Source organism: Sinohyriopsis cumingii, chromosome 8 (genome assembly GCF_028554795.1).
Source record: "Sinohyriopsis cumingii isolate HCF-2022 chromosome 8, ASM2855479v2, whole genome shotgun sequence".
NCBI classification, from domain to species: domain Eukaryota; kingdom Metazoa; phylum Mollusca; class Bivalvia; order Unionida; family Unionidae; genus Sinohyriopsis; species Sinohyriopsis cumingii.
This window is the reverse complement of record NC_142968.1, coordinates 14,623,096-14,647,651: the sequence shown is the minus strand read 5'-3', so window position 1 is coordinate 14,647,651 and position 24,556 is coordinate 14,623,096. Positions and strand designations below refer to the sequence as shown.

General features: G+C 35.6%; 1 protein-coding gene across 4 annotated transcripts in view; it reads left to right on the top strand.

The window, feature by feature from the left end:
• The window catches only part of LOC149793018 (uncharacterized), a 184,183-nt gene that overhangs the window by 137,469 nt on the left and 22,158 nt on the right, over positions 1-24,556 (top strand). For all 4 annotated transcript variants that reach the window (XR_016422692.1, XM_089966893.1, XM_089966892.1 and 1 more), the window contains 9 exons: positions 16-118; positions 2,369-2,513; positions 4,319-4,395; positions 5,233-5,340; positions 5,768-5,910; positions 8,843-9,035; positions 10,408-10,535; positions 14,332-14,523; positions 19,452-19,616. Coding sequence is in view for 3 of the 4 variants with exons in the window: in XM_089966893.1 (XP_089823019.1) it covers positions 16-118; positions 2,369-2,513; positions 4,319-4,395; positions 5,233-5,340; positions 5,768-5,910; positions 8,843-9,035; positions 10,408-10,535; positions 14,332-14,523; positions 19,452-19,616 (1,254 nt within the window). In the remaining variant the exon portion in view is untranslated. The remainder of the gene's footprint in view (positions 1-15; positions 119-2,368; positions 2,514-4,318; positions 4,396-5,232; positions 5,341-5,767; positions 5,911-8,842; positions 9,036-10,407; positions 10,536-14,331; positions 14,524-19,451; positions 19,617-24,556) is intronic.

The window sequence follows — 24,556 nt, the reverse complement described above, 5'->3', positions numbered from 1 at the left end:
CTCTATTTATTTCAGTTCCTTTGGTACTAAAATCTTGTTCGGAGGTGATAGAGAGTAATGGGATTGTAGATGGCATCTACAGGCTATCAGGAATCACATCCAATATACAGAAACTAAGGTACAGTACAGTTCAGTACATATTTAAGTTTTAGATTGTTAGCACTGACAGTAAAAAAGTAACCACAAGTGAAATTTGATTTTTAATACAAATTTAGATTATATGATTAGATTTTAATACTGTTTCAGTGGTTTCATGCAGTTTTTTAAACAGTCTCTTTTAAGACTGAACTTGTAATTTTTGGTTGTAATTTTATGGGGTGTAATTTTTTGTGTAATTTTTGGGGTGCAATTTTTGTGGGTGTTAATTTCTGGGTGTAATTTTTTAGTGCAGACTTTGCTAGTATGCTTAAGATGGAAACCAGGTGAATGAAATTGTTGGCATTGTGATGCTTTTTCACATTTCAGTGTGAAACATAGTGAGAATGTTCTCATTGATCTATGGCAGCATTAGCATTTTTATAGTATTTTTGCAAATCCATAACTCTGAAAGAGGTGAGAGTGTTCAACCATAAGTATGCATATGTTCAGTTCTTGCTTAGAATTTGGCATTATTTAAATAAATTTTGCAAATCTGACAGGATTTTGTTGACTTGATAGACTGAAATTCTTTTATTCTGGGCTGCAGAGGGTCATGTGTTGTTTATAAACCTGAATCTGTTTTGTTTTCATATACACAGTGTGTCCCTGTGCTACAAAATGATTCTTGTAAAATACATAACTGTAAAATACATAACTGTCCAGTTTTCAATGATTAGTGTTGTAAAATACATTATTATATGCTTGTTTTTGTCTCCGTTAACTTTACATTGTCAGAATCATGCAATATTTGCAGATATTGCACACCTTCCTATTTGGCACACATTCATATTGCACTCACATGCACAACACGTATATTAGGAACTACTTCGTAAACAAATCATGTGTAGTAGATACTTTACATTTTGGTCAATTAAATTTGTTTCCGAATGAACTTTTAAGCATCTGTTTCGTGGACTGCCACATACCAACTGCTTTGCAGTATTCGGCATTATCTTTTGATACAGTGTTTTGGATTTAGGCTAGCGATAGATGCCAGACAGGTCATAAAATTTCTGTGGTCCCTACAAATAACATGCAAGTGACAAGGCATAACTATCCTCTTCTTTAGCTGGTAATAAGAATGGCAAAAAATATACTTACAGTTTTACATACTGAATTTCCTCAAAATGTACTTTCTTAGTTCTGCAAATCCGAATTACATGACCCATGCCGTGGGTGGCAAAGCTTGATTACACATTTTGAAATTGTACTGTAATTTCAGCTACATTCCATGTGTAGTAACATCCTACTTATTGCACACAAAATGAAATAAATATTATATTCCATAGCATCTTTTTGATAATTACAGTTGAAAGAGTTCTTGTTTTTCCCACATTATGATTCCAAACATTCAGTGATAGAACAGAAACACACTTGCAGATGAGTCAACACATTACTCCCTCACTGTACAAATCAGATGTTATGTCATGCAGAATTAACACAGATAAATCCAGTCCATAATCACAAAATTTAGTAGAATTGACAAAATACCAAAAACTATTAATTCCAGACCAAATGGAAAAGTTGTTGCAGTGTGCATTCATTGACAATATGACTCTGAATTTCAATTTTAAGTAGACCTTTTGAAAGAGATGTCAAACGGATGAGTAAGTTCAAATTTCTCTGGGTGGAGTTATGTGCGCATTAATATTGTTGTTGTGTACTGATGCATCTGTGTTTGTGTATTAAGTTTTATAATACACCATAAATTCAGTTACTTTGTTTCTTGTAGTGTATTTTTGTTTGTATAATTGCCTTAGGTAGAAAAAGAAAATGAGCGTATAATAAAATGGTTACTGCATTTGTATGGGAAAATATGAAATGGTTCTGTTGAGATGGATATACTGCACTCTCAAGGCCATGCAGTATAACCATCCGAAACAACTTGTTCATATTTTCCCATACAAATGCAGTAACCTATAATAACTGTCCAATTTCTGATGATTATAGTTGTAAAATACATAACTGTCCAGTTTCCAATGATTATTATATAATATATAACTGTCCAATTTCCATTGATACATAACTGTCCAATTTTCAATTATTAGTTTAGTAAAATACATAACTGTCCAATTTCCAATGACTATTGTTGCAAATACATAACTGTTCAATTTCCAATGCTTATGTAATAAATAACTGTCCAACTTCAAATGATTATTGTTGTAAAATATATAACTCTCCAATTTCCAATGATTGTTGTAAAATTCATAATTATCCAATTCCATTTCAGACTAGCATTTGATGAGGACCGGGTTCCAGATCTGACGTCCGAGACCTATCTACAGGATATACATAGTATAAGCTCTCTCCTGAAGATGTATTTCCGCGAGTTGCCAAACCCTCTTCTGACGTATCAGCTCTATGACAAGTTTGCCGTGAGTACATGGATTTGTTGGAGCTACTTTAAATCATGAAATCTTTATGCCTGATTAACTATGCTTATAAATGCAAACAAGATGACAATGGAGTTGGGGGGGGGGGCAACTGGCAACAATCATGTTACAAATTATAAATTGATGAATGAAACAAATAAGTTTTGTGCAGTTTTTTTACTTCATGATGCTTTTCATGTTAAAATCAGCAGTGGAATACAAACATTTATCAACAGAAATGTTTTCTAGATGAATTTTGTTGTACTATAGCGATCATTTTCCGAGTCTTCATAAAGATAATATTATGAATTTTTTTGTACCATAATGATCATTTCCCATGTCTTCATACAGATAATATTATGAAACTTAATTGTACTGTAGTGATCATTTCCCAAAATTTGTTATGGATAATATGATGAATTTTTTTTGTACTGTAGCAATCATTTCCCAAGTCTTTTATGATTTTGTTTGCATCCATTTCCAGTAATGTCATTCTTTTCTAAAAGAATGAGATATTTGACCGTAAGGCCTGGCGTTTCCAGTTTCATCTTCTCACATTTCTTTTTGGGAACTTTCTCGCATTCAGGAGTACTTACTATCAAAAACTTAAAACAAAATTTTTAGATAAAAAAAAATTTCTAGATAAAAACAAAATTTCTAGAAATACAATACAGTAGTAGTGAAAATAGCCACACCAGCACACTGCACTGATGAGATTTACTGCAGATTTGCTTGTTGTAATGATAGCTTGAATGAAATTTGTAAAGAAAGGCTCAGAGTTGCAGAAACCATAACTTGGATTCTTCAGGTAGTTGTTTGATTGACAGACAGCCAGACAGACAGACCTAGACATAGTTTTACTACCAATAACTGAAAATCTAGCATTCATTTGGAGAAGGGAAAATTTGTAATTTAAAAAAAAAATGTTAATGCACTTAGAGCTGGTATTTTCCAAGCCCTATCAGGAATGCATGAACCCACATGGTGAATTTGCAGTTGCCACCATTACTAAAAAAATTAATCAAATATATTTTAATTTACTTCACAAAAGCCACTGAACAGAACCTAAGTTGTATATAAAGCATCTGGCAGTATAGACATTTCAGGATTGTACACAAATGATGCAGCTCTGCCCTAAAATATGGCTGCCATTACTATGAACAAAAAGCCTTTAAACATATTTTTTGTGCAAAACTACTCAGCATAATTTGACAAAGCTTGACAGAAAGCATCATGGCAGAAACTTCTTTAGAATTTGTTACAAACAGTGGACATCTGCCATCAAAAGCAACCTAAAAAAAATAAAATACAAAAGTCATTTTATGTACTCTTAAAAACTGCCGAGCAGCATTTGAACAAATCTGGTTATAAAGCCATATTCAGTTTGCTAAAATGATGTGTGGTCTAATAAAGCTGTAGTTACTTGAAAAATAACTTGATAACTTTCAATATGACTTCTCAAAAACCACTCAGCCAAAAAGTTTTGATCAAAATTTGTAGAAAGCATCACAATTTGAAGGACTTTATGTTTTGTACAAATGACAATAAACTGTCATCAGATGGGACTAAATATAGCAGGGGAACTTAAAACAACCTTTTTTGTAACTGTTCAACAGAATTTGTAGAAAATTCAGTCAAAAGCAGCCTATTAACCTAGATATTTTGCAGACTTTTCTTGCATTTGGCATTTAAGTAGATGTCAACCAGATGAGTGATTTCAGGCTCACCTGGACCTCTTGTTTCCAGTCTGAATGTAAGAAAGACAATTTTTGCCATACATTGTTTTTACAATACTTTCTTTATTGCAGGATGCAGTGAAGGATGAGGACAACAAACTACTCCGAATCCATGATGTGGTACAGCAGTTACCTCCACCCCATTACAGGTGAGTACATTTGGTGACCAAATTTGGAAAGTAATTGTATGATAGAAAAGTCAACCTATAAATACCAGCATTTATTGTTTAGAGGTAACATCACAAATTAGCAGCCTATCTAGTAGAGTTGACAGGCAAATGATGTAATAAACTACCATGTAATTTCTGATTGAATTCAGACCTGTTTAGTCAAGAACAACAACACTCCATGACATTTTTGTTTTGCATACTTGATGTTAGAACTAAGGTCCATAATGTGTGAACATTTTACAGTATTTCAGATCTGAGTTATTCTATATTGCTCAGGTCTGGAAGTTCCTAACAGTATTGAATTCTTAAAATAACAAACACTACCAAGAAACTCCAATGTATGTTCTTTGGTAATATGTTAATACATTAGCTATATGAAGAAAGGTTGAGCAGGTTTTTTCTTCTTGCAAAACAGTTTAAAGCAATGCAAGATCTTCAAGTACAAGATTTGGTTTGTTAAGAAAAGTTTGATATGATTATATATTTTTTTTGTTGGTTAAATGTAAATAAAATACAAATCATGACAACTTCATATCCATAAATTTACTGTCAAGATACAGCCATGTTGGAAGACTTCCTCACTTACAATGCAGAATTGCTTTTATAAAACTCAAAATAACATCATTATTAGGAGGGGAAACTGTCTTTTTCATGGGATGAGTGGATGACAACGATTTCAGATTCTAATTGTATCTCCAGGGTGGTGGTATGATGGAGGGTAGGGTTTCAGAAGAAAGTTTAATATTTGGGATAGATTCTTTCTCCAGTTTACATTGCTTAGAATAAATACAGTATAATTTTTTTTTATATTTGTAGGACACTGCATTATCTAATGCACCACCTAGCCCGAGTGGCAGCCCATGGCCATGAGACGGGCATGCATTCCAAAAACCTGGCTATTGTATGGGCTCCCAATTTACTCAGGTATAGAGAACATGTATCAAAATTTTATACTGCTTTTCTATATTGTGACAGTAATAATAATAATAAGAAGAAGAATAGTATTATACTGGTTGTCTGTTAATACAGTGCATACCGATCCCATTAAATTTATTGGTCAAAGCTGGGTCTTTAGTAAATGGAATTTTTGGGTGACCCATAATTAACCATTGCAGTCAGTGTCAAGATCAACAACAGCAATATTAATAATTGTTTATTTTCAGCACTATTTTGCATTTATCTTCTGGAGATTGTTAATGTGTTTTAGAACTCTGATTTTAAACAAACTCTAGTTAAACAGAACTAGAACTCACAGGTTTTAGCTACAGGACTAGAACTGAAGATTTTAACTTCAAAACAGTTAAAAAGGATTGCAAAATGAATACAGATAAGGTGATTTTTTTTCTTGTAGGTCCAAAGAGCTGGAGTCCGGTGGAGGAGCTGCGGCTTTGCAGGGAGTTGGAATCCAGGCTGTTGTAACAGAGTGTCTTATTGTATATGCTGACCTTATCTTCAGTGACAAAATGCCGTCTTATTCCTCACCTGACCTACAAAGTAAGTTAGTGGTATAAAATTGGTATATAGAGTTATTGTTTCCCTTTATGATGTAAATATGCCTTTTTGTGTGCAATGAGTAGACATTACTCGTCTGTTCTGTGTGGATTCCATTCATGCAGGTTACGTTACAATAAGACCATATCTTGTAATTTCCATATGGCTAGAAATAAGTGGTAGTCCAGTAGCCTCATTGCTCCCAACTTTGTTTCTTGCTGCATAAATTAGCCACAAGATGCTTTTCAGCATTAAAAAAGAAGGAAAACATGACTCTTCACAAACCTGCTTAAGACCCCTATTTTAATGGCCATTGTTGAAATGGAAATTGTTGATTGGTCCTCCAATATGGCCACCTGACTGGGTGGTCACATCAGCCTAGGGTTTTGATAAAAAAGACTTCTTTTGATATTGAGTTGGTCCTAAATGAAATTGTTGATTGGTCCTCCAATATGGTCACCTGACTGGGTGGTCACATCAGCCTAGGGTTTTGATAAAAAAGACTTCTTTTGATATTGAGTTGGTCCTAAATGAAATTGTTGATTGGTCCTCCAATATGGCCACCTGACTGGGTGGTCACATCAGCATAGGGTTTTGATAAAAAAGACTTCTTTTGATATTGAGTTGGTCCTAAATGAAATTGTTGATTGGTCCTCCAATATGGTCACCTGACTGGATGGTCACATCAGTATGGGGTTTCATGAAAAGACTTGTCAAATCTAGTTGGTTCTAATGAAAATGGTACTTATTGGACATCCAATATGGCCTTCTGACTGGATGGTCACATCAGGGTAGGGTTTTCAACAAAAGACTTTTTATGATGTCTGCTTGGTCCTAAATGAAACTGGTGCTGATCTTGCATCCACTATAGGTATCATCTTGAAAATTGTTTTAATAATGCAGACTATCAAAAGATGGTTCTGCATTTTGCAGCTAAAAAGATTTGTCTCTCTAATTCTTCTTTACCGCTCCAGTGGCCTAGTGGTTAGAGCGTCCGCCTCGGATGCGGGAGGTCGTGGGTTCGATCCACGGCCAAGTCATACCAGAGACTTAAAAAATGGTACTAACAGCTGCCTCGCTTGGCGTTCAGCATTTAGAGGTTAGTGTTAGGACTGGTCGGCCTGGTGTCAGGATAATGTGAGTGGGTGGGACATCATGCTACATGTCTGCGGCATGATGCCCCAGTGCTAGACATCACTATAAACTGCCACATTGCAGACATCGTAGCGATATGACTGAACAATTGTTAAAGCTACTATAAAATAAAAATCACATCACATCACTAATTCTTCTTGGATTAATATGTTCTGTAAGAATGAAACTTAGTAAGCTTATTTTTTATATACATAATTGTGAAATATAGACTTACTGGTAAAATAATTTTCTTATTTTTTTTCACTCCAATATTTTTGCTAGTTTAAAACATATCATTATATTTTCACATGAAAATATAATATTTCTCATCATGTTATGCGATGTTTTATTGTGTGTGCCTACAAAATGTGTACCTGCAACAACAAAAATGAGTACTTTGTGAGACAGAACAAATAAATAGACACTGCCTTAAGTTTCAGATACGGACATTAATCACTGATAAAGAAATTTGAAAGGAAACAAAGTAGTTTCTGCTCATTATGTTGTTTCCACATTGCAACATAATGCAGGTCAGCAAAGTAAAGCTAGAATTTGTATTCTGTACATTGAAATGGCTCTAAATGTTCATTTATAGGAATATAGTCAGATTTGTTTCGTGTGACCCATTTTGTGGTTTTGTACATAATCATTTTTTCTGACATATATGTTCTGGAGTCTTCAAAGAGAAACATCTTCATCTTGGAAAAAGCATGTTTAATAATCTAAAATGCCCTTTAATTCCATTCAGTAATGGCCATATGTTAACCTTCTAAAAATTAATTTCATCCTGGAAAAAACCTGGAAATTTATATTTAGAAAAGTGTGGGAACCATGCTAAAAGCATTTTAAGAGTTAATTATTTTTTTCAAAATTGTGTTCATCTATGTCACTCATACAATTATCATCTGATATCTTCACTATCATTTTAGTTATTTTTATGAAACTCAATGCAGACAATTCCATCTGCCAACAAAGGAACATTGATGGTGAACCATGAAAAAAATCATGAACTTTTTGAGGAAATGTATTTTATATAAAGATTTTGACCCAGTATTTATAGAGTTTATATTTTTTTTATCTTAATGTTTATGTTCATTTGCCTTTTTGTTGAAATTTATATTTACCAACTTACGTTTGGCACAATATAGGTAATATAGTGTTGACATGTCATTAAACCTGAATATGTATATACATATATAAAAAAAAAAAATGGTATAGTCTCTCATGACAGGTGGTTTGTCATTGGAGGTAATTTCTCTATGTTACATTAGCTCCTGTATTGAGTATCTCTTCTCAACAGGTGGTCTTTTATTAGACATGTGACCTTTTATTAGGCATGTGGTCTTTTAATTAATTGTTTTTGTTTTTTTTTCAAGAAAAGATTATGACATACCATAATTTTAGATTATTAACCTTTGAGTAGTGGGGTAACCAATGGTTACCGGTATCATCTTGTTTTTTTAAGGCCTATCAAATAAAAATTGCTACTAAAATTTTACAGTTTGATTCATCCCTATCCATTAGAACAAATAATTTACCTACATTCACCCCTATGTTATGTAGAGTGAAAATGAACAGACCAAGCTGTAACAGGTAGAATACAATATAGAAACTTGCTTACATTAAAAAATGATGGATTTAAGATTTAATGGGAATATAATCTATGTATTTATTCTGCTATTTTAGAAAGTTTAGTTTTCATAAACAGAGCTCAGTGATCTTAAGTTGGTCTGTTATCAACAGATTCCACTTTACTTTCTTAATCACAAGAAAAAATGAATGTGGCTGTTTGTCAATCCAGAAACTCAAAGGAAACCTCGGCCCAAATCTCTTGCCATCTCTACTCCAACCCGTCTCCTGTCCCTTGAGGAAGCACGTGAGAGAGCCCTTAATTCCAGCCTTGGTGCTCCCCAACAGAAGTTTATTGATGTGGGCGGAGGACCCTCCAATCTACCTGCCAAGTATCACACTGTACTTGATCTGCAAGGGTACAGGTAATTGGAAACATTCAGACCTTTTTTCTTTTATATTTTGTTTTGTGTTTTAGCTTATCTGGCCATCTGCATAAAAGCCCACAAACTGGGTGAAATATTTTAGAGCAAGTTGAGCTCAGTTTTAATTAATTAATTATATTTTAATAAATTGTAGAAAAAAATTGCTCAGTTTTAAGATGAGGATGATATCTAACTTGTTCATTTCTTCTTCACTCTTGTGTTTAATGAATTATGGAGTCAACAAAATTCAGAGAAACTGTAAACTTTGGTTTTTTTAATACCATGTAAAAGCAAAAGCCAATTCATTCATGTATTTACATTTTGTTTGACGTATCTTCCAATTAGTACAACAAAAATTAGAACATTAGTAAACATATCTCATTCATAATGCAGTAGTTGTTGTCCATGACTGCTGACTGCATGCTGTATGGAAATGTGGTATAACAAGAATGATTGAAAATTCAATTATAACATACAAATCACTCTTTGTATTGGTCATGGTTGTGGGTGTGTGGTAATGTATAAAAAATGCCAGATAAACACATTGTTATAACACAGTAGTTGTGATCCATAACTGCAGATCACATTAGGTACTGAACTATTATAGCAAGAATTGTTTAAGGCTTGATGATTGCATGGGGGGAAATAAAATGCCAGTCAAGTGTAAAGTGATAATTTTTTAGTTTGTGAAAATTAAATATATATTTTCACTTTGTGGTGTTTGTGAATTTTATTTTTGTGTGAATGATTTGTGTGACTTGGATTTCTAAAGTAGCTTTAAAAATGTTTCGTTCATATAGCTACAGTGTCTGCATTGTGGCAGTTTATAGTGATGTCTAGCACTGGGGCATCATGCTGGCTGTAACATCAGATTATAAAAGGGTGGTATAATGAGGAATATCCATACACTGGCTGTAACATCGGATTTTAAAATGGTGTTATAATGAGGGAGACCCATACACTGGCAGTAACAGCAGATTTTAAAAGGGTGTTGTAATGAGGGATAATATACTGGATGTAACATTGGATTTTAAATGGGTGTTATAATGATGGATATTGTACTGGCTGTAACATCAGATTTTAAATGGGTGTTTTAACAAGGGAGATTTATACACTGGCTTAACATCTGATTTTAAAGCGTGTTATAATGAAGGATATATATATATACATACTGCTGTAACATCAGATTTTGAAATGGTGTTATAATGAGGGAGATCCATACACTTGCTGTAACATCAGATTTATATGGGTGACTCAATTCTAAACTTTGAGGATGTACACAAAAGGCAAATTTTGCTTATTCTTGAGGTAGACTCGAATGAAATTGACCTATTACAAGTGCCGGTTCACATGTTTGTATATTTCTCTCCAGGAAAAAAGGACCAAAAGATGGGGCCCAGTCATTGAAGAATAAGAAGTCTCCAGGAGGTCTTAAATCTCTCTTCACAAGGTCACGGTCAGGAAGCATCAGACAGAAAGGAGTAAAACCCAGTATTCATGGTACCTTTTTTGTTGTTATATGTTCTGATTACATTTTTCAAATACATGTATGTAGGCATCACTTTTCAGTACATGTAGGGGGCTACTGTGTCACCAAGTGGTCTTGTTGTTGTTGTTGTTGTTGTTGGGTTTAACGCCATTTTTCAGCACGATAGGCTATACATGGCGGCCAGTATTAATGGTGGAGGAAGAACCCGGAAAACCCCGGAAAGAACCACCGACCCACGAGAAGCTACTGGCAAGCTTTCTCACATGCCCACATTGGCTGACTCGAACCGCCGCAGACAGAGGTGAGATGGCAGTGATCCGTAACGAAGAGTGCTTTAGACCACTTGGCCACTCAGGGCCCCACCAAGTGGTCTAAAAGCATTCACTATTATGGATCACTGCCATCTTTACTCTGTCTGTGAGGGTTTGAGTCTCTGGCTCGGCCAATGTGGTTATGTGAGAAAGCTTGCCAGTAGCTTCTTGTGGGTCCGTAGTTCTTTCTGGGGTTTTCCTGGATTCTTCCTCCACCATTTATACTGGCTGCCATGTATAGCCTATGTTGTGCTGAAAAATGGCATCAAACCCTATAACAACAACAACAAAATCGATACATGTATACAGGCATCACTTTTCAATACATGTATGTAGCATCACTTTTTAAATATATGTATGTAGGCATAATTTTTCAGTAGATGTACACCACTCCCTCAATAACTTGTGCCCAGATAGCTCGCAAACCTGCTTATAATGCGGGGTCAGGCATGGATCCCGTTTCTTTAGAAACCAGAAAATACCCCAAAAAAATTATCCCTATTTCTTGAACTTGAAAAGAATCGGTAACTGAAACATTGATATATTGCTCATTTTGTGGTTGAAAACAGTAGATATGACATGGAAACTTTAATTATCATTTTGAAATTATTAACTTTTAATAAGAAGTCATATAACTGGTTACATTTTCTTTCCAAACGACATTTTTAGTACACCGTAATTAAAGATATTCAAGGAAATTTTGGTCAATGAAAATGTCACTTACGCCATGTGTAGGCAGTACACTAATATTTAAATGCCAATTAAATAATTTTTATTAAGAGAAATTTATGTTTTAATTATATATTTTAGTTTCACTTAAGCATAATCATCATAAATGCAATGTGTATTTAAACGTAAAATGTGTCAATCTACCGTAACAGCTATGTCCGCAAGCTTTTCTATGAGAACCTAATGAAGTGCTGATCGTGTTTTGATAACTGACTTGTGGAAGTATTTGTTGTGTTGTTGCACTGAATTAATAGCTGGCCTCCTTTGTATTTGGCCCTATCACGTTAATTATGTCTTTTGAATCAAATAAAGGAGTTAGAATATTCAACAAAAATCCAACACTGTTATAAATTTTATTGTGTATGTAACATGAACTACCTTAAATTAACCAACTCTTTCATAACTGTGATCAAAGATAGCAAGGCAGCCAAACGAAATGAATACTTCGTAAAATAAAGAGCTTGGTTTCACAGATATGGACCATTGTGGGCAAGCGATTTTTCTGAGAATTTCTGAACTGGCACTTTGAGATATCCCCAGGATGATAAGAAGGGTCACTATTGCTTTCAGTGAAATCACGATACCCAATATTGTACTAATTGAACAATATACAAAAACTGAGTTTCAACATAGGCGATTGTCTCACAAATTAAATGTCGGTAGTTTTTTTAAACAAAAGGAATCTTGTTTGGTGGTATATCAACAGATAGTCTAGTTTCCAGCTACTTTGACTACTGACTTGCTAGTATACTCTTTAATACCAATTCGAGAACCAGACTAATCAACAAAATGAAAAGCAATGGCATAATACATGTTTTTGTGTACATATGATGGTTGTTGAAACCAGTTGGAACAATCTTTTACATGTTGGAAATTTTGAAAATAAATGTTATTTGTACAGAATAACTAACAACTGCATTAGAAAAAGTGCGTTATTAACAATTATTATTGACGTGGTTGTAAAAGTAGGATTCAGTCATTAAACAGCCCAGTTCCCTACCCCTCCCCCAGCAATGGTTTTCTCGATGTGTAAGCGGATTTGTTTATTTTTGGAGGTCCTTTGATAACTCATGCCCTCACTTATAGTTTGGTCTATTTTTGTGGACCCCGTTGTGCGTGAATTATCGAGGGAGTGGTGTATGTAATCATCACTTTTCAATACACGTATATAGGCATCACTTTTCAATACACGTATATAGGCATCACTTTTCAATACATGTATGTAGGCATCAACCTTTCAAATACATGTATGTAGCATTACTTTCAATACATGTAAAAAGGCATCAACCTTTCAAATACATGTATGTAGCATTACTTTTCAATACATGTAAAAAGGCATCAACCTTTCAAAGACATGTATGTAGCATCGCTTTTCAAATACATTTATGTAGGCATAACCTTTCAAATAAATTGATGTAGGCATCACTTTTCAAATACATGTAAGTAGGCATCACTTTTCAATATATGTATAAAGGAATCAGCCTTTCAAATACATGTATGTAGCATCACTTTTCAAATACATGTATGTATGCATCACTTTTCTGAACATGTACTTGATATTTTTACAAGATAATTGAGAAAAGAAACTTTGCAAAAATATTTTTCATGATGAAGACAGATGCAGCATAATATATACAATCACACCAATATTTAACAACCTCCCAGGGGCCCACAAAAACCTGTATGTAACGATCCCTCAGGGGACCACTAACCTGTATATTACAGTCCCCCAGGAGACCACAAAAACTGGTATATAACAATCCCTCAGGGGATGACTAAACCCTGTGTATAAAAACTTCTTTAAGGACCACAAAACAAAACCCTGTTTATAACAACCTCTCAGTGACTACACAAATTTGTGTATAATAACCTCTCAGGAAACAAAAAAAAACTGTTCCAGATTGGCTCGATAATGTGTCCCTGGGAGAGGCACTGTACTTCATTTGCCTTGGCTTCTTTTGATCTTCCATGTGTTGATATGCCATTAAAAACCAATCAATCAGTCAATCCTGTTAGAGGTACAGAAGAATAAAATGGAATATTCAGATTCATTTTTAAAGGATTTTGTCTCTTTGAAAGATAGCAAGAAGCCATTGTGTTCCATAGAGTTTGGAACTGCAGTTTGTGAAACTATTGAAGGTTATTTAGGTTTAAATAAACTTTGAAAACTTTTCATTCGAACACTGTTTAAAGTGCTGCATTAGTCTTGAATCACACTTCTGGGCTTCTAAAATACGTTTTCCAGCTTGACAATAGAAGTATGATATTTTGTTACACCTTACTGAAAACTGGTCTAACTTACAGAAAAAAATCAACTGCCTTACTGAGAACATTAGTTAGGGTGGAATGCTCAAGGATTTCCTCCTCCTTTTGCCTATTTTCCTAATGTTAATGTGATTGGGTAATGTATTTGACCGTGAAAGGAAAGTATTTAGTAAATTATATTTTTCCAACAAAATATATACCAAATCACAATACTATCATTTATTCTTACTCTTCCCTGCAAATGCAGATATCCTGCTAACTATGTCTCTAAAGTTTATCCAGGATATGGGTGGCCACCCAGTTGGACTTAGGGGAGGTAATCTGTAAGAGTTACTCCCCATTGTCTCTTTCATAAATAGATGGAAAAATGTTCTTAGTCTATCAGAGAGTGCTGGATTTTAGAGGTAGCAGAAAGTAATTCCTAATGTTAATGTAATTGACTAAGTATTTTCAGAGAAACATAATTTCCTAAACAAATTACTTTTTCCTTCTTTTGCTTCAGAATCTCTTAACTTTGAGATTGGAGATAGAAAGGCAATCACAGAGGAGGATGTCCAGCATTGGAAGCGACGTCGCATCCGGAGTGCAAAGAGTGCTGAATCTCTGTTGACTTTGCCAACCAGTAGTCGTCCTGGTAGCTACTTCACACCTGCTATGGGTCCAGTTTCACCCAGCTCATCAGACTCTTTCTCAGGTAAATAAGCTGCATTTGACCCGAATGGAACCGGGTAGTACAGTATTAATGCATATTATCCATCATGGTTCTTATGCTTGCTTCTGCAATTCTCTGTTTCTCCAGTTCTCCAAATTTTCCGTTTTTCCACTTGTAAATCCAGATCTGCCACCTTTTAGTCTTTGAGCACTTTGTATTAACTGTCAAATAAAGTACATAAAGTTTACCCTATACATTTATTTTATTAGTGTTTTTGTTGTTAAAAGAGGAAGTAAATCAGATGAAAAGTATGAGAGAAATATATAATTTTAAGATCAGTTCATGTTAAATGGCGACAAAACAATTCAAGGCATTTGATAGTTGAGCTTTATCATGAAGTTTAGACCAGGCAGAAAGCCATAAAATGCATTGTGAGAAACGTAACACTTGCATATAGTTTTTGGAAAGAATATGGTGAAATTTAAATTCACTATGACATGTGTTCATGAATTTTGTGGTTTCTAGAAATCACAAATTCAGAGATCCAGTGAGTAATGGTTCTTCCCCAGTCCATATCAAAATGTACCAATGAATACATCATTTCATGCAAGACCCACAAATATTGATACCCACAAAAAATAAATTAGTTAACAGTTTCACTGTCATAGCCTACTAACTGTGGTAAGCTTTACTTTTCCCATTCGGCCATTACCCATGTCCCCCCCCACCATGTTCCCACCTTTGGCCTCTGGTTGTACTTACCACACATTGTAGTGACAGATTTTCATCCGAAATTGTAAGAAATTGGCCATTTCCAAATACTTACTCTGGCTTTCTTTATTGTCTTGCCTATGACAGCATGGTGAGACTTTCATATAATTTGTCTGGCAGTGATGTGGATATTGTTTGTTTGGCAGTAATATGCCTTTCATTTGTCTGGTGGTGATGTGGATATCATTTGTCAGGCAGTGATGCGTCTATCATTTGTCTGGTGGTGATGTTGGTATCATTCGTCAGGCAGTGATGTGGTTGTCATTTGTCTGACAGTAATGTGGGTATCGTTTGTCTGCCAGTGATGCGGGTATCTTTTGTCTGGCAGTGATATGGGTATCATTTGTCAGGCAGTGATGTGGGTATCATTTGTCAGGCAGTGATGTGGATATCATTTGTCTGGTGGTGATTTGGGTGTCATTTGTCAGACATTGATGCGGGTATCATTTGTTTGATGGTGATGTGGGTATCATTTGTCAGGCAGTGATGTGGTTATCATTTGTCTGGGTGTCATTTGTCAGACATTGAGGCGGGTATCATTTATTTGGCGGTGATGTGGGTATCTTTTGTCTGGCAGTGATGTGGGTACCATTTGTCAGGCAGTGATGTGGGTATCATTTGTCAGGCAGTGATGTGCCTATCATTTGTCTGGTGGTGATTTGGGTGTCATTTGTCAGACATTGATGCAGGTATTATTTGTTTGGCGGTGATGTGGGTATCATTTGTTAGGCAGTGATGTGGGTATCATTTGTCTGGGTGTCATTTGTCAGACATTGAGGCACGTATCATTTATTTGGTGGTGATGTGGGTATTATTTGTCAGGCAGTGATGTGGGTATCATTTGTCAGGCAGTGATGTGGATATCATTTGTCTGATGGTGATTTGGGTGTCATTTGTCAGACATTGATGCGGGTATCATTTGTTTGATGGTGATGTGGGTATCATTTGTCAGGCAGTGATGTGGTTATCATTTGTCTGGGTGTCATTTGTCAGACATTGAGGCGGGTATCATTTATTTGGCGGTGATGTGGGTATCTTTTGTCTGGCAGTGATGTGGGTACCATTTGTCAGGCAGTGATGTGGGTATCATTTGTCAGGCAGTGATGTGCCTATCATTTGTCTGGTGGTGATTTGGGTGTCATTTGTCAGACATTGATGCAGGTATTATTTGTTTGGCGGTGATGTAGGTATCATTTGTTAGGCAGTGATGTGGGTATCATTTGTCTGGGTGTCATTTGTCAGACATTGAGGCACGTATCATTTATTTGGTGGTGATGTGGGTATTATTTGTCAGGCAGTGATGTGGGTATCATTTGTCAGGCAGTGATGTGGATATCATTTGTCTGGTGGTGATTTGGGTGTCATTTGTCAGACATTGATGCAGGTATCATTTGTTTGATGGTGATGTGGGTATCATTTGTCAGGCAGTGATGTGGTTATCATTTGTCTGGGTGTCATTTGTCAGACATTGAGGCGGGTATCATTTATTTGGCGGTGATGTGGGTATCTTTTGTCTGGCAGTGATGTGGGTACCATTTGTCAGGCAGTGATGTGGGTATCATTTGTCAGGCAGTGATGTGCCTATCATTTGTCTGGTGGTGATTTGGGTGTCATTTGTCAGACATTGATGCAGGTATTATTTGTTTGGCGGTGATGTGGGTATCATTTGTTAGGCAGTGATGTGGGTATCATTTGTCTGGGTGTCATTTGTCAGACATTGAGGCACGTATCATTTATTTGGTGGTGATGTGGGTATTATTTGTCAGGCAGTGATGTGGGTATCATTTGTCTGGCAATGATGTTGGTATCGTTTGTCTGGCAGTGATGTGCCTATCATTTGTCTGGTGGTGATGTATGTATCATTTGTCAGGCAGTGATGTGGGTATCATTTATCTGGCAGTAATAGGGTATCATATGTCAGGCAGTGATGTGGGTATCATTTGTCAGGCAGTGATGTGGGTATCATTTGTCTGGCAGTGATAGGGTATCATATGTCAGGCAGTGATGTGGGTATCATTTGTCTGGCAGTGATGTGGGTGTCATTTGTCAGACATTGAGGTGGGTATCATTTATTTGGCGGCGATGTGTGTATCATTTGTCAGGCAGTGATGTGTGTATCATTTGTCTGGCAGTGATAGGGTATCATATGTCAGGCAGTGATGTGGGTATCATTTGTCAGGCATTGATGTGGGTATCATTTGTCTGGCAGTGATGTATGTATCATTTGTCTGGCAGTGATGTGGGTATCATTTGTCTGGCAGTGATGTGGGTATCATTTGTCTGGCAGTGATGTGGGTATTGTTTGTCTGGCAGTTATGTGCCTATCATTTGTCTGGTGGTTGTTGTTGTTGTTGTTGTTGTAGGGTTTAACGCCATTTTTCAGCACACGATAGGCTATACATGGCGGCCAGTATTAATGGTGGAGGAAGAACCCAGGAAAACCCCGGAAAGAACCACCGACCCATGAGAAGCTACTGGCAAGCTTTCTCACATACCCACGTTGGCTGAATCCGAGACTCGAACCCACGCAGACAGAGGTGAGATGGCAGTGATCCGTAACGTACAGCGCTTTAGACCACTCGGCCACTCGGGGCCCCTTGTCTGGTGGTGATGTGGGTATCATTTGTCTGACAGTGCACAGACAGAATGATGGGATATCTGTATCTCGTTTCTGATAGGGCACTGACATTATGGTGAGACATGTATTATCTTGTAGGTTACCTAACTCTGTTTGCAGTTATTTCTAATATGCATGTTGCTACATATTGGACAACATCTCAGTTCATGGGATAGTTTAGCCCAAGAATAAATCACAAATGGGTGAAGATTGGAGTAATATTGGATTTGTATCGGTACTAATCTTGTCATGACACTTCATGTTAGCAAAGTACCATGTTCCGTATGTGACTGTACCTGTCTTGTGACTCAGTTGATACTACATGTTATCAAGGTATGGTGCCATTTGTGACTGTACGTATCTTGTCATTTGACTAAATTTACACTTCTTATTAGCAATATATCGTGTGCCATTAGTGATTGTAAATGTCATGGGATTAAATTTCTACTACATGTTAGCATGGTGTCATGTGCCATTTGTGACTTTACATGGTTTGTCATGTGACTAAAGTTATACTTCATGTTAGGAGGGCATCCTCTGCCATTGGTGATTGTACATGTTACGTGACTCAATTTACACTATGTGTGAGCAGTGTATTATGTGCCATTTGTGACTGTACATGGCTTGTCATGTGATTCAATTTACACTACTTGTTAGCAATGTATCATGTGCCATTTTTGTTGCTTTCGTCATAGAATGTAACATGCATTCATAATGGCCAGGTAATAAATCCTTCTGTTACAGTCTGGAAGTTAGCACATTCTGTGAGCTATGGTTTGAACCCACTGAGGTGTAATAAACTTGATTCCAATCCAACTCATGAATATAAACACTGTGCACAGATATTATAATGCAGTTTACTAGCATCATAATATTACATCATATTATCCTTATCACACTATGTCATAACATCTTGTAGCATCATAATGTTGCAGAGTAAAGTCTTTATTACACAGTCATAACATATTATAGTGTTGTAATATTACAGCATAGAATCATTATCACACTGTCATAACATCTTGTAGCATCACACTGTCATACAATCCTATAGGATCATAATATTACAGCATAGAATCTTTATCACACTGTGTCATAACATCTTGTAGCATCATAATATTACAGCATAGAATCTTTATCACACTGTGTCGTAACATCTTGTAGCATCATAATATAACAGCATAGAATCTTTATCACACTGTCATAACATCTTGTAGCATCATAATATTACAGCATAGAATCTTTACCACACTGTGTCATAACATCTTGTAGCATCATAATATTACAGCATAGAATCTTTATCACACTGTGTCATAACATCTTGTAGCATCACACTGTCAAAACATCTTGTAGCATCATAATATAACAGCATAGAAACTTTATCACACTGTGTCATAATATCTTGTAGCATCATAATATTACAGCAATGAATCTTTATCACACTGTCGTAACATTTTGTAGCAGAACATAACAGAATTATTGAATACTTTTGTTCCCAGCTGTGTGTGGCATAAATTCATATTTGACTCGGGTCATTAACTTGTATCTTATATAAACCTACTTAAGATTCTGGTTGTATTTTCAGCTGATGATCTGCTCCAGGCAGGAAGACATCAGAGATCCCAATCATCAGAGCCATCAGACATCTTTGCTAATCAAGGTCACTCAAGGTCATATCCAAGCTTTGTTCTGGAGGATTCTGGGACCAGAGAAATGCCAATAGATGTTGACGTGTCTGTCACACCTGACAGTAAGTCCTAATTTATCATAATTTGTGTGAAAAGTTTTAACCATTTAGACTACACTATACCTGTGCTAGTATCGAGTGACCCTAAGTGTAATTCATTAACATATGTGGTTGTAAATGTGGCATTGGTTGTACTACACTTAGCAGGTTAGGTCCTTAAGCTAAGTTACACTTAGCATTATAGATATAAATTTAAGTCAGTATGTCCAGTTTGTGGATCACCGTGGATATTTGACTGTTCCTAAGGAGCTCACAGCTGATAGCAATATAGCTTGCCAGATCTTATTTATCATTTGACATGTTAAGTCTCAGGGTGGCATATTATTTCATGGGTCAAACTACGTTTATTACAAGTTATAACTGCACTTGTTACACTCAGTACTTGTAATACGAGGTTATTACACAGGTAATAAAAAAGTGCCAAATATATGGCATTTAAACATACATTATTGGAGAATGGTAAATACAGTTAGTGTACATTGCATGGATTTATTTGTGAATTCTGATGTTTCCATTTTTTTTGTCTCTACAGCAGGATATGTATGTTTGTACTTAAATTTTAATTGCAAAACATACAGCCCATAGTGTAGTTGTTAGCTATATTATTTTACTGTTATCTTTGCTATATTTTATTGCAAAACATGCAAGCCATAGAGTAACTATTAGTTAAATTATTATTATGGTGTCCTTATTAGATTTTATTTTATTCAGGTTTTGTTTTGTGGAAATATGTACAACTAGGCTGTATGGACAATATGTGTAGACATTAACAGTGGCGAAAGAAATTCTGCCGTATAATTAAGAGAAATTAAATTGATGTACATCAACACTGTGCGCATTATATAGGTGTTTTGCCAGACGAAGTTAACATTGAATAGCATTGTTATTATAAATATTTCGACTCTCAACTTTTTCCAGACACCATATTTTAAAATTTTGCAATAATTTTCAGAAGTTTATAAATTTCCAGATATCATGTATGTTTCTCAAAGCTGACAAATAATTTGTAAAACATTGTAATATGGGTCATGGTCCTGTTACATCATTGTAATATGGCTTAAGGCCCCGTTAGATTATTGCAGTATGGGTTATGGTCCTGTTACATCATGTAATATGGGTCCTGGTCCTGTTACATTATTGTAATATGGGTCCTGGTCCTGTTACGTCATTGTAATATGGGTCATGGTCGTGTTACATCATGTAATATGGGTCCTGGTCCTGTTACATTATTGTAATATGGGTCCTGGTCCTGTTACGTCATTGTAATATGGGTCATGGTCCTGTTACATCATGTAATATGGGTCCTGGTCCTGTTACATTATTGTAATATGGGTCCTGGTCCTGTTATGTCATTGTAATATGGGTTATGGTCCTGTTATGTTATTGTAATATGGGTACTGGTCCTGTTACATTATGTAATATGGGTCCTGGTCCTGTTACATTATTGTAATATGGGTCATGGTCGTGTTACATCATGTAATATGGGTCCTAGTTCTGTTACATGATTGTAATATGGGTTATGGTCCTGTTACATGATTGTTATGTAGGTCCTGGTCCTGTTACGTTATTGTAATATGGGTCCTGGTCCTGTTACATTATTGTAATATGGGTCCTGGTCCTGTTACATCATGTAATATGGGTCCTGGTCCTGTTACATCATGTAATATGGGTCCTGGTCCTGTTACATCATGTAATATAGGTCCTGGTCCTGATACATTATTGTAATATGGGTCCTGGTTCTGTTACATCATTGTAATATGGGTCCTGGTCCTGTTACGTTATTGGTTATTGTAATATGGGCTATGGTCCTGTTACATCATTGTAATATGGGACCTGGTCCTGTTATGTTATTATAATATGGGTTATGGTCCTGTTAGGAGATCAGCTTCTTGTTACAATCAGGTATTTTCAGTGGGTTTCATTCCATTGATTTTGTGAATACTCTAGATCTGTTTAGAGAGATCAAGCAGTATGATATCTGACATGGTTTCATAAACTTGCCTGCAGTTTAGAGAAACTATGCTAATTTTCTCATTTAGAGCCAGTCACGGTGGATATTCTTGCTAATTTTCTCATTTAGAGCCAGTCATGGTGGATATTCTTGCTAATTTTCTCATTTAGAGCCAGTCACGGTGGATATTCTTGCTAATTTTCTCATTTAGAGCCAGTCACGGTGGATATTCTTGCTAATTTTCTCATTTAGAGCCAGTCACGGTGGATATTCTTGCTAATTTTCTCATTTAGAGCCAGTCACGGTGGATATTCTTGCACAATTACATGTAGTACATTTACATGAACAGATAGTCAAAAAAAACAAAAAAATGCAATCTTTATTTGTAAAAAAAACCACCAGAACATTATCAGTTGTGTTTTATTTTGGTAAGAACGACATGATGCAATATAGTACACATTGCCAACTTCAACCACCATTAAACTTACAAGGTACATTGATACACAATCCTTATAAATGAGGTTTTAATTTTTCAAACAAAATATTCAGGAGAAGTGATAATTTTCAGTAGAACATAAATTATTCAGACAGAGAGATGAGTATTCACATAAATGATGGTACTTTTTGTATTTTAGCGAAGCTAAAAGAAAATTATTTGTAGTCATATTGAAATACATGCATCTTGAAAATTTCCCATTTTATCTGATTATGGTAAGCAAACCTGCCAACTCTTAAGATTTGCCATAAGTCTTACGAAAATTACCCTTAAAATACGGATATACAACATACTAGCAAAATCTACAGAAAAATGATCATTGCTGAAAAATCCAGATAATTGGTTAATCATTGTTTTATTTGGATCCAGGTTTCATCTTAGAATTAATGAAATTAGTCAGGGAACCAGATTAACTTTATAGCAGCACCCCAGACACTTTAAACTGCACCTATTTGTTCATGCAAACAAAGCGTCTGCATGATCAGACTGTTGATTATAGAATTTTTAAGAATGGTGTCCAGAAAGCGATGCATGTTTAATATGAAAGGGAAAATAAGCTTCTAGAAAAGTGTTAATAATCAACAGAGAAGAATAAAAAGGAGTATTCAGATTCTTGTGAATAAAAGCTGGAAAGAACACAATTACATTTATTGGACATCACATGCCAATTTGAGTATGTCTAGTGGCAGGAGATATGATTGCCATTGTCATGTGAAATGGAAAGAATTTCCAAGAATTATGTCAAGTTGAGAGATAGCAACAAGCCATTGAGCTGCATAGGGTTTGGAACTAGAGTTTTGCAGTTGTACTAGTGGTAAATAAAGTCAGTGTGTACTTTACAAACTTTTCAGTTGAACATAATGTTTATCATTGATGCGTCAAACTTTGAATTACATTTTTCAGCTTTACAATAACAGTTATTGATATTTTGTTACACCTTACTGAAAACTGGTCAGTCTTAGGGAAATATATATCTACTGCCTTACTGAGATGGACTCGGTCAGGATTGGCAGGTCTGGGTTAGAGACACTCAAAGGGCATAATGCTTGATTATGATTGGTTAGAGTCACTGAAAGGGCAGAATGCTTCATTATGATAGTTTAGAGTCACTCAAAGGGCAAAATGCTTCATTATGATTGTTTAGAGTCAATTTAAGGGTAAAATACTTGATTATGATTGGTTAGTGTCAATCAAATGGCAGAATGCTTGATTAGGATTGGTTAGAGTCACTGAAAGGGTAAAATGCTTGATTATGATTGGTTAGAAACACTCAGGGGGTGAAATGCTTGAGTATGATTGTTGAGAGTCGCTTAAAAGGCAAAATGCTTGATTATGATTGGTTAGAAACACTCAAGGGGCAAAATGCTTGATTATGATTGGTTAGAAACACTCAAGGGCAAAATGCTTGATTATGATCATTTAGAGTCGCTCAAAGGGTAAAATGTTTGATTATGATTGGTTAGAGACACTCAAGGGGTGAAATGCTTGAGTAGGATTGGTTAGAGTCGCTCAAAGGGTAAAATGTTTGATTATGATTGTTTAGACTCAAGGGGTAAAATGCCTGATTATGATTGGTTAGAGTCACTCAGATTGTAAAATGCTTGATTATGATTGTTTAGAGTTGCTCAGACGGTAAAATCTTTGATTATGATTGGTTAGAGTCAATCAAAGGGCAAAATGCTTTATTATGATTGTGATTAGAAACACTCAAAGGGTAAAATGTATGACTATGATTGTGATTAGAATCACTCACAGGGCAAAATGCTTGATTATGATCATGGTTAGAGGCACTCGAAGGGACAAATGCTTGATTTTGATTGCAATTAGAGTCACTCACAGGGCAAATGCTTGATTATAATTGTGATTAGAGTCACCCAAAGGGCAAAATGATTATGTTTGCTCAGAAGCATGAAAAAAATCAATTTATAATTGGATGGAATTTATTTTCTGAATGCATAGTCAGTGAAACCTGTTTAATGTGGTACCCCAAGTTTTTGTTTTGTTTTTTTTTGTATCCTCATCTACTGTGGCCTGAAAAAATTGACAGTCTTGGCCTCTATACAATGGTTATGATCTTGAGTATTTTGGCTGCTGCCAAATTCAGGCTGCAGATTTTACCATTTGTGGCCATATGAGTTCCATAGCCAGATGTTGAACTTGCAGACACCTGAAGCTTGCATTACACAAAATCATTAAGTTGTGCAGACGTGCCAAATATTCTCTCATACAAGTCTAGTTCAACCACAAACTGCATAGATCTAGATCTTCCATTACATAATAATGTACTGGGTCTGTATCGCTTGTTCTGCAGATCACCAAAGAAACTGCATAGACCCCGATCTTCTGGTACATTATGGGATGGCAAATCTGAGTTCATGCAGTTTGCAGTTGGACTCAACATTAAGCGAGTATTTATGGTATCTGAGGTTCCCCTTCCTGTACAGATCTCTTTAACTATGCTATACTAATTTTCATACCACCAATAATATGGCTTGT